The sequence below is a fragment of the Ranitomeya variabilis genome, chromosome 8 (genome assembly GCF_051348905.1).
Source record: "Ranitomeya variabilis isolate aRanVar5 chromosome 8, aRanVar5.hap1, whole genome shotgun sequence".
Lineage (NCBI taxonomy): Eukaryota > Metazoa > Chordata > Amphibia > Anura > Dendrobatidae > Ranitomeya > Ranitomeya variabilis.
Window position 1 is genome coordinate 189,950,297 of NC_135239.1, and position 16,147 is coordinate 189,966,443.

At 40.9% G+C, this 16,147-nt stretch overlaps 1 protein-coding gene across 2 annotated transcripts in view; it reads right to left on the reverse strand.

Annotated features, from left to right (window-relative positions):
- The window catches only part of DNASE1L3 (deoxyribonuclease 1L3), a 20,985-nt gene continuing 4,838 nt past the window's right edge, over positions 1–16,147 (reverse strand). Inside the window, exons 1-8 of one of the 2 annotated variants that reach the window (XM_077278619.1) lie at positions 14,226–14,628; positions 11,413–11,501; positions 8,158–8,247; positions 7,899–8,011; positions 5,643–5,746; positions 2,616–2,773; positions 866–962; positions 1–758 (exon numbers count right to left, since the gene is read on the reverse strand). In XM_077278619.1, the coding sequence (XP_077134734.1) occupies positions 675–758; positions 866–962; positions 2,616–2,773; positions 5,643–5,746; positions 7,899–8,011; positions 8,158–8,247; positions 11,413–11,501; positions 14,226–14,357 (867 nt within the window). In that variant the 5' untranslated portion in view covers positions 14,358–14,628 and the 3' untranslated portion in view covers positions 1–674. Of the gene's footprint in view, positions 759–865; positions 963–2,615; positions 2,774–5,642; positions 5,747–7,898; positions 8,012–8,157; positions 8,248–11,412; positions 11,502–14,225; positions 14,629–16,147 lie in introns of those variants that run through there. The other variant, XM_077278620.1, reaches the window with a different exon arrangement.

Here is a 16,147-nt window from a genome sequence, read left to right on the forward strand (position 1 = left end):
TAAGTACAAAATATTAAAGTTTTTTTTAATTTTTCAGATCTTATGTATTGCTATACATAGACAGTAAATAGAGCAGTGGTCACCCATGCACACTGCCGTACCATTCTTTGAGACCTCTGTCTCATGATTATTGGGGGCCCAGCGATCATACCTTTATCTTCTATCCTGTGGATTCTTTTCATTTGATGCCTTAATTTAGTCCGAAGACAGATTTTTCCATTACTGAGATAGGAGATGACAGTTGGTGCTTTAAAAATTCTATGGAGGGAAGGAGCTGGAGGCAGACACAGACTTTTTAACGCAAGTTCTCCTTAAACATCATTTCCAGTTTTCCATAGAACTTTAGAAGCAACAACTGTCATCTGTCTCAGCAATGGGAATATCTGTCTTCACACGTTTCACCCATAGATTAAGAATTTTGATAATGAAAGATTACTTCTGGAGGAGAAAGAAGTAGATTTTTCTAAAAAGTTATTAGGAAAGAATAAATTAAAAAGACAGCTACTCTTTAACTTAGTGAATCCCAGCTCATAGTCTCTGTGTGGTCACATTCATTAGTTGATATTTCGCTCACTTTACTCATATGAGAATAAGTTTTGTTTAGTTTAGTAATTATTAATGACACTTATCAATAAAAGTATAAAAATAAAATCGAGATATAGAAAATGATCCCTTCATTTTGTAGCCATGGACAGCTTCTTTTTACGCATGTGGGTCAACTGGAATTCAACAGGGTAGTGGTCGCTTATTTCCAGAGCCTAGAAATATAAAAGAAGATCCATTTTGCATTTTGTGTGCATTGAATTAAAAAAAAAAAAAAAAAAATCTTTGATCAATGATGTCTGAATGATAGTGAACTACAAACCTCTGCTTCGGTCAGTCCGTAGGCCTTCATGAACTCAAACACGGTTGCAGAGCCTGGCACTACAGAGTTCACTAGCCTCTTACCATAGAGGACGATCCTGCAATATGGAGTCAACAATTTGGTTATAAAGCATAAGATAAAAGCACAAGAGGATTCTCCTGTTACCGCTATCCTCCAACGTCCATCTTCAACCTCATCCCTTCATCTTCCCTAGTCATCATTTGTCTAGGTACTTTGAATAAACCACCTAAAAGTTTGGCCACTGCATCATCCATCTTGGATCATCCACGTGCAGCTTGTCTGGCAACAGAGATGCCAGGGATAGCGAGTAACCTATCTGCCATTGCTTGTACAGAGATCTGTGCTCACATCCTTAAGCCACATCTCACCTATGTACATCGGTGGCACAATATACCCAAAGAAGATTGTCTTCAGCTACACCTACAGAAGCCATCTTGGGGTGTGTTCCCACTGAGTCTTTATTTTTTTGAGCAAAGAGAGTGGAAACTTCACGTTTTAGAGGAGGATTTGGAGAGTTTACGCTCAATTTTTCCCAAGAAACTTCTGAAAAAAGCCTCAATGTGAATGTAAGTTTACACATGTCGAATTTCACGCAGATCTCCCATGCATGCAAATGGTTATTCTGCAACTCCGATTACATGCATAGGAAATGTTCCATTTCAGCAGTGGAAAATAATAAAAGAGTTATCTGAAAATGAAAATACAGCTAATCCCCATCTAGATTTGTGGCAGAGGAAACTGCAATAGACATTTGAGAGTTACCCTTGGATTACTGACACAGAGAAAGGGGAGAGAGGTTTGCAGTCGTGGCCAATTATAATATCAGAGTTGTCCACTGGAACATTCTCTGTTACGTTAAAGGGGTATTCTTAAGTTGTCTCTTGAGCAGCTGGTAGATCTGTGAGGTGGCTGAAATCGAAGGTGTAAACTCATCTCCTGGAATATAACTACTGGTGGCCGAGCTGCTTGTAAACTAGCTGTACACTATGTAAGATAAAAGCTTTCACAGGAAAAGAATGACTGCAGTTAAAAATCAAGTCAATTAGCAAACCTGCATATTTCCATGTTGCTTGGTAACTAAAGCAATTTAATAAAATGTAAATACCTGTTAAAGGCCAGAGAGCGAGGCTATTATACTGTAGCCAAAAAGTGATGAAAAACTGCAGAAGCCATTGCTGTTTTTTGCTTGTTAAACAATCACTTTATTTTGCAGGAGAAGAGCTGATTCACCGCATGGTTTTAAGGGAGCAACATCAAGTTGCCATCGTTTAACAAGGTTTTATGCAAGATGGACGCTCCATTAGCCCTTACCTGTACGCTGGCCATACACATTAGATTAGTGTCAGCTGAACAATCTGTTTGGCCAACATCCGCCTCTCCTGAGTCCCACGTACACAGGACCGCTCGACTCGGCCAAGTCCTCTTGTTCTCTATGAGAGAGCCACTGCCAAACCGCACCAAATGCAATTGACCGGATCCTTCTCTTGCGCAACATTATCAGGAGAATAGTTGGAAGGCCCCCATATACACTTGATGGTTGGTCGATCCCAACCAAATTGTGGGTTTGGCTCCCTTTTATGTTATAAGTAGATAGAAATCAATGGGGCAGCTATGGATAGCATTTGAACGGGTGCATCTAAACATTCAGCTAAATTATCAAAGGAAGCAGCCCATCCCGTTGAGATTTCTGCTAGGAGAGCCCTATGTACTATACAAGCCTCTGCATTACCTGTCGTAGGCACAATTGGTGCTGCTCTTTACTGTCGTATCCACATTGTCCTCAATCAGCCAAGTAAACTCTTGGTTGGTCCTCAGGCGAATGTTCTTCCAGTACTTCTTGGGGACATAACTACAGTCAGCGTTAAAGTCACCCATAAATATAAAGTTCTATGTAAAGAAAGATATCAGGATATTAAGAGTCCAGAAACCTCAAATATTTAGACATCAGCACAGTTTAAATGGCTACGAAAAAGTGAAAGCATTCCTGAAAATTAGAAAAAAAAAACACATTGGTCCTGATCCAGTGGCCTAAATCACTTTGAAAAGTTGAAAAAATTTTGTGCAACAAGGAGCTAAGGAATATGTTGCAACTTTTGGTGTGTTTTAGCAGAACTGGGGTGGAACGGGGCACTACATGATTAGCTATGGCATTCCTTATTATTATTATTATTATACATTTTTATAGCGCCATTTATTCCATGGCGCTTTACATGTGAATACGGGGCAAATATAGACAATTACATTAAACATGAGCAAAAAACAAGGCACACAGGTACATAAGGAGGGAGAACCCTGCCCGCGAGGGCTCACAGTCTGCAGGGGATGGGTGAGGATACACTAGGAGAGGGTAGAGCTGGTTGTGCGGCGGTTCAGTAGGTTGAGGATCACTGCAAGTTGTAGGCTTGTCGGAAGAGGTGAGTCTTCAGGTTCTTTTTGAAGGTTTCTATGGTAGGCGAGAGTCTGATGTGTTGGGGTAGAGAATTCCAGAGTAGGGGGGAAGTACGAGAGAAGTCTTGGATGGGGGTTGTGGGAACAAGAGATGAGAGGGGAGTAGAGAAGGAGATCTTGAGAGGATCGGAGGTTGCGTGTAGGTAGGTACCGGGAGACCATGTCACAGATGTATGAAGGAGACAGGCTGTGGATGGCTTTGTACGTCATTTTGAGGGTTTTGAACTGGAGTCTCTTACTGACTGGAGTAAGATTTCTGTTGTTGCGCACAGAGGTGCACACCACTCGTCAGACGCTCTTGATTCATTAATGAATCAAGAGTGTCTAACAATAACATGAACAACACCGGTCTTCATGAATCGGGGCCGTTGTTTCCCAGCACTTGTTGATGTGGCAGGGATGGGATGGCAGAAAAGTGAGACTCTGAGCCAATAAGGCTATATTAATAAATTATGTGAGTGCCCCATGTAGTTTGTTGGCTTCATAACTCTCAGGCTCCATAATTCATTACATTATGAGGCAAAGAGACAGAAAACCTGGAATGCTTCAGCCCTTTACGTCCTCCCTGCTTAGAGCGGGAAGCAGAGCTAAAACGATTGGACGTTATACCCAAACTGTAAGTTACAAGCTTCCTAGCTAATAAAGTCCTAGTTCACAGAAACATAGGCACAGCATCAAGAAAGCCATCTTTTCAAGATGGTGGGGAGTATGGATGATCGACAACCAGGCACTATAGTAATAGGAGTAGAAGGTTTGTAGAGACAGGGACCGGTGACTGGGCAGCAGCTCCACTGTATCTGTAACATGGTGAGCAATGATGCCTTTCTGTTAGGGTGCAGTAACATGGCAATATATATCATTTCGAGAATGAAATGCAGTGCACGGACTGGCCGGTGCCTCTCCCGACCAAGTGTGACAGCTGCATAGAAATACATGTAGCCGTCCCACTTCAGTTAGGAGAGACGCCGGCCAGTCCGTGCACTGTGGTCCGATCTCCATCCGATTTATATGGCTGTCTGACTCTTCCCTTAAACAAATAAGAAGTATATGACTAAGGGTTCTTTCACACATCAGTATTTTGGTACATGTGACATCAATAATTTTTAAGGGTAGACATTACAAGCAGAGCACTTATTATCACATTACTTATTTTTCAGAACTGATTGTCTGCAACAGGCTTGAACTGGCCCGCAGGAGAACAGGACAATCCTCCGGTAGGCCACCCCTGTGAAGGGGTGCTGATGACGAGCAGTGCTGTTACACTTTGATTCACAATTTGCAGAAAACAGTATCGTTTAATCATTCATTAAACAAGCTAGCCAAGTTATTAAGTGGAAACGAGAATAAATTTGTGAACTAGGGTCAGATGAACAGTGAGCCCACCAGGGCCTTAGCCAACCCAGTCCGACTCTGCTCTGCAAAGAAAAGAAGTGGAGCCGTCTGTGACTTTGATCCGTGTTGATCAAAGAACTCATCATTTTAAGATAATGCCCCTGTGAAAGAAAATCGGAGAACACACGCATGCCGTCCATGTGTTGTCAGCATCTTACTGTTTAATGGGAAGGAGAAACTAAGATTTTTTTCTTTATGCAAAAAAAACTAGATGCAACAAGGATTGTAAAATTTGGCACATGGATCAAAAATGAGTCCAGCACATTGAAAAAAAAAGCGTTTTTCACGTACAAGGAAAAAAACTGATATGTAAAACGGTCCTAAAGCGGAGACATCTGAGCTTAGAAGGGAAAATCTATCGGAGATGTACAGTGCATTAGGCTTCATTCACAGGGCCATATTATGATCCATAATGTAGAGCCCACGGATTGCAATAGGAACCTCTGACTTTATATGGCCAGTAGAGATTAATAAACAGAAATTTGTACTCAACTAACGTTCAGGTTTTATCATTTTTCAGACTAACTAAATCAAACGTACAATTAAAGATATTTTCAACTCAAGGGCGAACTTTCGGCAGGTTTGCAAATACTTAAGGTGTGTAATGTACACACGGTTAGGATTTGGCTCTGTTAGCCGTTTCGAACACTTATCAAGTGACCACATCTATGCAATTTACATGTTCCGACTAGCTTCTCATCTCCTTCTCTCTGTGCACTATGCAAATCGCATATGTGTGGTCAAGTCACTATGTCCCCAAACTGGCTAGCAGAGCGAAATCCTAACAGTGTGCACGTTACACAATGATCATAGTCCACAAGCCTGAGAGTGGAAAACCCCTTTAATGTGACTTGCAGAGACAAATATACTGGTTATTATAACATTGTGTAATGACAGGATGTTGTTCCAGACAAACCTCAGCTTTCCATTTCTGCCTGACATCAAGAAATACATCATAAAGTTCATCAATTTCACGGACGGCAGCCTCGGGTGTTGTGTGCTGAGGGATGATCACAAAATCTTTTGGGAGAAATACAGAATAAATGAATCACATTAAAGATAAAAGTGTTAAATGTGCATCTGACCTACAACGTGACTCGCATGTCCATGGTTTATTGCATCAAGAGTGGATACAGACAGAAGAGGGCCCCTGTGCAAGAGCAGTCTAAGAAGGTGTCTGTGACAGATGATGCTTGCTGCTTTGGAGTTGGAAGTGTGTGGGCCCCTTTTACTTCTTGGGCACCAATTATTTATCTGCCCCTGGATTTCATGCTCCCATCATTTAGCATCCAGTGTACACACTTCAAGTCCAGCCGTATAAAGCAGACACACAGTTCAAGTCCAGCCGTATAAAGCAGACACACACTATAAGTTTAACCTCTACTGTGGGTAAAATCCTGGAGGGCATTCTAAGGGATGCTATGCTGGAGTATCTGAAGAGGAATAACCTCATGACCCAGTATCAGCACGGGTTTACTAGGGACCGTTCATGTCAGACTAATTTGATCAGCTTCTATGAAGAGGTAAGTTCCGGACTGGACCAAGGGAACCCAGTGGACGTAGTATATATGGACTTTTCCAAAGCTTTTGATACGGTGCCACACAAAAGGTTGTTACATAAAATGAGAGTAATGGGGATAGGGGAAAATATGTGTAAGTGGGTTGAGAGCTGGCTCAGGGATAGGAAACAAAGGGTGGTTATTAATGGAGCACACTCGGACTGGGTCACGGTTAGCAGTGGGGTACCACAGGGGTCAGTATTGGGCCCTCTTCTTTTTAACATATTTATTAATGACCTTGTAGGGGGCATTCAGAGTAGAATTTCAATATTTGCAGATGACACTAAACTCTGCAGGGTAATCAATACAGGGGAGGACAATTTTATATTACAGGATGATTTATGTAAACTAGAAGCTTGGGCTGATAAATGGCAAATGAGCTTTAATGGGGATAAATGTAAGGTCATGCACTTGGGTAGAAGTAATAAGATGTATAACTATGTGCTTAATTCTAAAACTCTGGGCAAAACCGTCAATGAAAAAGACCTGGGTGTATGGGTGGATGACAAACTCATATTCAGTGGCCAGTGTCAGGCAGCTGCTACAAAGGCAAATAAAATAATGGGATGTATTAAAAGAGGCATAGATGCTCATGAGGAGAACATAATTTTACCTCTATACAAGTCACTAGTGCGACCACACTTAGAATACTGTGCACAGTTCTGGTCTCCGGTGTATAAGAAAGACATAGCTGAACTGGAGCGGGTGCAGAGAAGAGCGACCAAGGTTATTAGAGGACTGGGGGGTCTGCAATACCAAGATAGGTTATTACACTTGGGGCTGTTTAGTTTGGAAAAACGAAGACTAAGGGGTGATCTTATGTTAATGTATAAATATATGAGGGGACAGTACAAAGACCTTTCTGATGATCTTTTTAATCATAGACCTGAGACAGGGACAAGGGGGCATCCTCTACGTCTGGAGGAAAGAAGGTTTAAGCATAATAACAGACGCGGATTCTTTACTGTAAGAGCAGTGAGACTATGGAACTCTCTGCCGTATGATGTTGTAATGAGTGATTCATTAATTAAATTTAAGAGGGGACTGGATACCTTTCTGGAAAAGTATAATATTACAGGGTATATACACTAGATTCCTTGATAAGGCGTTGATCCAGGGAACTAGTCTGATTGCCGTATGTGGAGTCGGGAAGGAATTTTTTTCCCCATGGTGGAGCTTACTCTTACCACATGGGGTTTTTTTGCCTTCCCCTGGATCAACATGTTAGGGCATGTTAGGTTAGGCTATGGGTTGAACTAGATGGACTTACAGTCTTCCTTCAACCTTAATAACTATGTAACTATGTAACTTCAAGTCCAGCCGTATAAAGCAGACAGACATCGGACTGCAATTCTCGGACTGGCTGGCGGTTCTACCTACCCAGGCATGACAGCTTTGTGTATTTCTATGCAGCTGTTACACTCAGGTGGCGATAGCCACGGCCAGTCCGTGCACTGTGATCCGATCTCAGTCCAATTTATATGTTCGCCTGACTGCGCCATTATTTTAGGATGGACCGTACCGTAATATGTCGGCATGAGATACAAGAATAATACTGATACTTCCATGAAGGGTTCACTCTTCATACCTGTTATAGTGATGATGGATCTTACCATTTTTATAGGTTTTGAACCAGACAACAAAAGGTTCTCTAGAAAAGGCGTCGATATCTCCAATCTGATGGTCATGATACTGATAAAAGTCTTTCACTACGACCAGATGCTTCCTGCAATGGACATAATATTTTGGAAATTATATCGAAGCTGTAATATTAGTTTCAGCAGATGCAGCTTTTTGTGGCTTACTGAAGTCATGTCCACTAGTCACAAAGTATTGACAAGATGGCGGCCATAATGTCCATAACCCGCTTACCTATAAATAAAGGCATACTGCTCTTTGTAGGTCTTGCGTCCGAGTCTCTGGCTAATGATTAAGCTAAATTCATCTTCCATCTCCGGCTGGCTGCAAGGAAATAGAAAAATCTGTAATTTCCTGAGATCATGTCTATGATAAAGTATCCATTATCCCTATGATTCCTTGAGGCCTTGGCTTGAGCTCTTGGCTGAGAACTTATGTCGCCAGTATAACGCCTATATGGCTTACCACCCAGCGTATTACTCGAGTCCGCCAGCCACACCCTGCACTGATGAGGGGTAAACAGCTGTGTGTGGAAGGGTGTCTGATTTGGTTAATATCTCTATTTCCTGGCTTTCTAAAGGGTCGGACATTGACTTAAGGGGTAGCTACCTCCAGCAGTGGCAATACTGAGATCATTTTCAATCTTTCCAGGAGAGAGACCATTTTTCTTTTATTCCCATAGGAAAATGCCAGTAAGCATTCATATTAAACTGGGCAGCTTAAAGGGACTGTCCTGGATGACCTGCCTTGTCCTAGTGAACACTTTCTCCCGAGCTACTGAGAGGTTTCCTGAAATAATGTTAGAAGGTCACTTTGTGCCATGGTTGAAATTCAGTGGAAACGGGGTGTTTGTTAGTAAGTTAATTTTCATGGCAAGGGATAACTTTGCACTTGTTTGCAATCCGTCTGATCACTCTCCATAACAATCTACAGTTAGTACAAATTGCCTCTCTTAAAACAAAAGCAGCAAGCTTTGTGAAAACCAAAATGTGTGTCAGTCTCAAAACTTATGGCCACGACTGCACATTTTATAGAGAAAAAAAAATATTAGAAAGAAATTGTTAGGTGTGATTGACAGTCCTGTAAGGGTATGACTGATGGAGCTATAGGAACATGATTCACATATGGACATACAGTACACTGCAACTTTAATACCAATGCCTCATAACAGAATTTTCACCACATATCTACAGCTAAGGATTATATATACATATGTATTGTTTTTACACTGCCAATTCTGTAGCTAGAAGGAGACTTTTTTGCACATCTCATGCCTCTAAAAGCAATATGTATACTATATTTGTGATTAGGTTAGGGTTAGGGTTAAATTAGGGTTAGGGCTAGGATAGGGTTAGGGTTAGGATAGGGTTAGGATAGGGTTAGGCCAAGATCTAAACCATATTATTTATACTTAATAGCAATTCTGCGTGCAACAAAGATATTTTAGGGTTAGACTGTTCTGTTTGAATGTGCAGGAGTGTTCAGGTACTTTCATACTGGCATTAAGTGTTACATTTTGCTTTTCCAATATCGGAACAGAAAACTGGAACTTCCCCAAAAACAAAAAAAATCATCCATCCTATTCAAAGGGTCGTAGGGGCTGAAGTCTGCTGCATCAAACCCAAACAGCAGTGAAACAGGATCCTGTGTGTTACTGCTTCCTTACACATCTTCCTCCGTGGCCATTTTGCTGTTAGATAACAATACACACGTACAATTCGGAAAACCACAGAATGAGTCACTATGGTTTACAAAAATACATGTTAGCTTACTGGAAAAAAATGATCAACGTTGTGTACATTTGGTAGCAGATACACGACTTAGCAGAGGTCCAGACATTGCGTTTGCATCAGTTACATGAAACAACTGTTTTGGACCCTCCATTTCACATGAGCCAATTGTTTTGAAGGATCAACAGCCCTGGGCGCTGGACGGGAACTCTGTGAACCAACTCCTACCAGCCGATAAACACCGGCACCCCCTTTTTGATTATTATGTACCTCACCATATCATCGTTGACCTCGATTCAGGACAGCTAATCAAAAGAGGCGCCGGGATACCGCAAGTTAGCATCCGGTTCACCGGGCTCCCAAATATTGCCGTGGCCACTGGACCAGGGTCCTGCAAACCCATTCGCTAATCTCTACTCTTAAAACTTCAAGGATTTCGTCAGCGTAGAAAACTGGTCATGTGCAGACCATTGGTCCTTGTGTTGTCTATGTGCGGTCTATTTTGTACATGGATTGAACCCAACCTAAATGTTTTTAAGACGGGAAGTGGCCAACAAAAACCTCATCAATCATCTTGAAGGGGTACAATCAGCCTAGATACTTATGGACCATTAAGATATGATCTAATTGCTGAGAAGTCCCATGTTTACTTGCTCACAATGGCCCTCTCAGAAGTAGCCTAGCAATTCTGCAGCCACCTCTCCTTTTATTCCAACGGCAAAATCTGGAATTCAAGCCCACTTTGAATTAACTAAGAGATCTTAGGCATCATCATATATTTCCGGCATACCCTATAAATGCTCTAGATGGAAATACTCTTTAAAACCTAAGTGGGGTCATCATGTTTTAAAGAGTAGCTTTAGCCAACTGGGCGTACACCTCAGAGGTTCTTTGTGGGCCTTTGCTTTTTTTCCCTCTATGACAGAAGTTCTGTCATATATGCCAAGCTAGTTGAAGGAAAATTTGCACCTAATATACCAGGGGTATAACTTTGGAAAAGAGGGGCACAGAAAAAAAAACTGTTCCAGAAGCAGTAGAGCAACGGCAATTGGAGAAGGTTCTCCATTTTAATGAAAAATCCAGTGAAAGGTCCTATTTAGGGTTTAGTGGGGTCATTTGAAGGTCGTGTCTGCGAAAATCTCTTCAACTCAGGAACATTTTTCGAGAACAGAGAAAAGGGGGAACAGAAGTAATAAGCATTAGGTTCTAATTACCGTATGTAGATAAACAGGAAAAGTGAGTTTTTACAGTACTTCTCCTTACGTAACCAACAAACCAATGAATATCTATGTAAGGAGCACTGCAGACAAAATTAGGAATACAAGACTTGACTGTACGTTGACAATCCTTCCTCCAAGGTGATAATAAATGAGTGAACAAATACCCTGTTCTACATTGTTTATCTATGCAATCTATGGATGTCGAAGACTCTGGTTTGGCAAAATATTCCAAATCAGATGACAATGCCCGTTCAAGGATCGTACATTGACTTATAGGGTAACTACCAATACTAAGTGGCGCTAGATAGATCACTTTTAGTTGTTAAAAAAACCCAAACCTTTTCAATAAAGTATTTTGGTTAAAATAAAATTAATTTACTGTTGACCTCTTGTTTCCTCCATGTCAGTGCTGAAGACGTTTTTAAGCAGCTTTTTCAGCACCACAACTTGCGCCACTCCATATTGAACCTCTTTTAGGCTTTGCAGAAATGTGAAGAACCCAAAATATGGGGTCTCACCAACTCTACATATAAACTTACCTGTTCAGTTTTGCCATTAGTGAGTTAATCACTTTGTCCGTGCTATCTTTGACCTCCATCAGTAGCATTATGTCACAGCGAGAAACAACCTGATAAGAAACGTCAGAATAAACATTAATAACAGCACCGAGTCTTCACAAAATATCATTTTTATATCAGACGAACCCTTTACGTAAGACATAACAATTTTGATCACCTCGTAAATCTTCTTCATTGATCATTTTGATAAACGAGGGCCCTTTATTTTATGTTTTATCCATTTTTTATTGCTTTTGAGATAAATAAAATGGACCCAAACATTCATAAAAATAACGAGACCATTGGTGCCTAACTTACGAGCACCTGAAATTGCTATAGCTCCAAGAAATTCTGATTTATCACTTCAACATCATTATATTCATCAATGGTCAAGGCATTAAAGGGAGTGAGTCAACTGAAAACGACCTGTTTGTGTTAAATGTATTTTTTTTTTTTTTTTATGTTTGCAATTTTTTTTTCTATATCATGATCTTTATTAAAACCCAAGGTTAGTAATCTTGGAATTTTCAAACTGGCCGTTGCAGCTAATTTAGATATGTACTTCCTGTCCTTACAAGAAGAGTTTTCAGCAGACTCATTATCATCAGAGGCAGGAATACAAGAACACAATTTTTTAGCTCCATGAAACAGCTAGCGGATAGGTGGTAAATTTGGGGTCCTAATTTGCAGGCCCACTGCCAGCAATCACACCTATTTTTGTCATACACGCCAACTTTTAATGGCAAGAATTGGAGCAGTTATAGCTAATGCCCCCTTTCTGAAGGCACATTCCTCTTCTATGTCTATTAGATCAGGGAATAAAGGAACCTCCCCCAAAATAACAGTTTTCGAAAAGGGCAAATTTGTCATGGCCAGGAAAATTTGCTGACTTTTTGGGGAGTCCAGGAGGTCTCCCATTATTCTGGGAGCCTCATACATTCCACCCGAGCTGGCAAGTATGATACATATGTGACATCTATAGTGCTGTGATATTCTTATGCAACCGAGGAGCCACTGTGTCCCATGAGAAATTAGAGCCCCGCTGCAACACTGCAGCCCCTATAGTCACACCCGCACTGCATCTCTGTAGAGAAAAGAGATTTAGTGGAAAATCCGGATTATCCAGATTGCTGACAATATTCCAAACCTAAGCAGATGAAAGTACAAATACACAGACCAGGACTCCGACTAACAGAACGTGGCAAGAGATTTACTCTCTTTCCCCAATATTCTGTCTAAACTTCATCACCTCAATATATCAGTCACTTCTCATATATAAACATTACACTTGGGAGCGTCTCCCTGTCCTTCACAAGCTCAGAATTAACCCATGATACCATGAATGCCCATCCCCTGCCATGATGTAACCACCACCACTGATACTACACTGCACAAGTACATGACTGTGCAAAATAAGGAATATGTGAAAAATAAATTACGGCATTTAAAATTGCTTAACAAGTACAAAATATTATTTTCTGCCTAGATTTCGGTTGGTACCAGTTGTACAAAGTCTGCAAAGGGAAATATATTAGAGGTCATAACATTGCTCATCATTAGGGCGGGTGCAGAGGATGGTATTTTTGTTCCAAATGCAATCTGGCAAAACATTGGATCGTACTCGGACCAATGTTATGCTATGGGGCACAAGTGTGTTTTTTTCCTCGGAAAAAGAAATAAAAATTGCAGCCTGTCCGAGTTTGATCCGATATTTGGATCGCACTCAGACATGCAACTCAATGAGAGTATAGAAACCATCGGATTGCACTCGGATGGCAAATGAGTGCAGTCCAGAATATGGAGGGTTTTTTTTGCTCCATCTCCTCATTTAAGAGAATCGGATCACACGCTGATCAGTGTCTGATTTGTATAATCGACCCTATGCTCTAGGGCGAGGGAATATTTGCTCATCCGCACCTGCCCTTAGGCCGGAGACACACTGGTGCGAGAGACGGCCGAGTCTCGCTGGTTAAAAGCAAGCTGTGGCACCTGCACTCCGGAGCGGAGCGTGCGGCTCCATAGCAATACATGGAGCTGCACGCTCAGCTCCGGAATGCAGGTGCCACAGCTTGCTTTTAACCAGCGAGACTCGGCCGTCTCTCGCACCAGTGTGTCTCCGGCCTTATACTTAGAGTAGGAACAAATCCACAACTAATCTACAGGAAATTCTACATTTGAATTTTGCTGCGGATTAATCAAAAAGTTTTACGCTTCACTGACGTTGGAGAAATCTGCAGCGAAAATCCGCAACAGAAATTTGCATCACATACTTCCACCAGAAAAATTCATCCGCTTGTGGAAGAGACTTCTAAGATCTCATCTACTCGCTTGGTCCTGTAATTCGATTCAGATTTTATTTTTACAAAAGTGAAAAATCCGCAGCAACGGCGACACATGTGGACCAACAACTTGTTCACATGGGATGTACTTGCAGTGGACAAACCGTCCAGAAAGTGTTTTAAATGGATGAGACTTTATGACATCTCATCCACCCGCTGTGGATCAATGACCAACGCAGCAGATTTGACATTGACAGCATGCCAATGTCTGCTGTGCATGGTTACCGCAAATTTCACCTCTTGCAGTGCAAATAAAATCGATGGCATATTTACAACTATTTTGTTACTAATTACTCTGATATCAGCATAATTTGATGAGGTTATTGTCACTGAGGATTTAATGCAGAAACTTTACAGTGTGAACATGCCTCAATACAAGGATATTTTCCGTCTATGTTTCGTTATACAATAACCCTACTCGTCAATATCCATAGCGTCCAGATCAGGAGGACTCACCTTCACGATGACATTCATCACTTCTGGCTTGGCACTTTTTGCCTCTCCGAAAGACTGGATGTTAAAAGAACAAATTCGAAAGGCGACAGCATCATCGAAGCAGAGGGTGAACAGCAGAGCAACAAACTTCATGGCTCAGGATAAGACAAGTCGTGTTTACAGCTCCCCGTCCCTACTAAACTGTGGTGTGAACAGGAACTACAAGTTCCTCAACTTTCAATCATTTCAAAAGTCACTTGTTTTGTTTGGCAGTTCCCTCTGTCCCCATCAGTGCGCTAAGATCTCATATTTGTACGGAGAGATTTATTAAGTGATGAGTCTGGAATATATCATCCTAAATACGGAGAAAGTTATTAAAATTCATTGGCCCCGATATAATGCAGGATTGTGTAAGAGCCGTGTGTCTCCACGAAGGAAAGCTTATAAAAGAGCAATGCGTGGAAAATGAGGGAGATTTAATAAGAAAAATGAGCCACAATTCAGGCTCAAACTGCACAAAAAATGTTGCATGTTTATTACATGTTGTAAAACTTTCTTTTACTAGCATCTCTCTAAAAAGTGTAAAAATAAAGAAGCAAGGATAAGTCATATTTGTCAAAGCTCCCAGAACACATGTGAGGATCCCACAGTAAGGAAAGACCTCCTGGACACTTGAGAGCCATCAAATTTCCCTGAAAATGTACAGAAACAACCTACAGGATGAGGTTTCCTCATTCATGGAGGTGGTGAACATGGTGGAACACAACAGAACCACTATCAGCACGTGAATACAATACCAGAACCATCGGCCGTACAAAAATACAGCACCAAAACCAACATCAGTACATGAATACAGCACCAGAACCACCATACACATATAAATACAATACCGTAACCATCATCAGTATAGGAGTACAGCACCACAACCATAATTGGTACATGAATACAGCTCTAGAACCACCATCAGTACATGAATACATCTCTGGAAACACCATCAGTGCATGACCAAAACAACCATCAGTACATGAAAACTGCACGAAAGAACTATCATCATTACAGGAATACAGCACCAGAACAATCAGTACAGGAATATTACACCAGAGACAACATCAGTACATGACACAATCCTATAGCAGCATAGAGAGAGTATAAGTGATCAAGAATTTAGAACTTGTCACATTTTATTAAATTTATCAATAATATACATAGAAAAAGTGCAGACAAATGATGATGAGGCCGCATGATTACAAGAGAGAAATGAATGAATAGGTCTGAATCAGACTCAAAAACACAATACAAAAACTGTTAGCTCCAAGTAATAATTGAAGCCAGTAGCAGGAAACTATGCAATATCTAGATATAACAATTTACATATCAGCATGTACAATATTATTTTGGTATAGCTAACAGGTAATATCAAAAAGAATATATGGAAGTGAAATAGCTCCCAGTATAGCTGACACAGATACGATTATAACACCATATCTAAAATATATTGGTCAAAAGGTATGTATATGAGGGTATCAAACCCTAAACCCAGGGGTATTATAACCATCATAGTAGAGCGATAGATATTTAAATCACATAGCTAACATAGAATCATGTTAATGGTAATTAATGGTAATTAGCTGCGTCCATAGTGTACAAATGGGCTATGGCCCAAAACCACCATCAGTACATGAAAATTGCACCAGAGAACTATCATCATTACAGGAATACAGCACTAGAATAATCAGTACAGGAATATTGCACCAGAGACAACATCAGTACAGCACCAGAACCATCATTTGTACAAGAGTGCATCACCAGGACAGTGCAAAGACTCGGCACCAGAACCAACATCAGAATATGAATATAACACCAGAATTACTATCAGTACATGAATACTACAACACCAGAACTATCATCAGTGCAAAAATACAACACCAGAAACATCACCATTA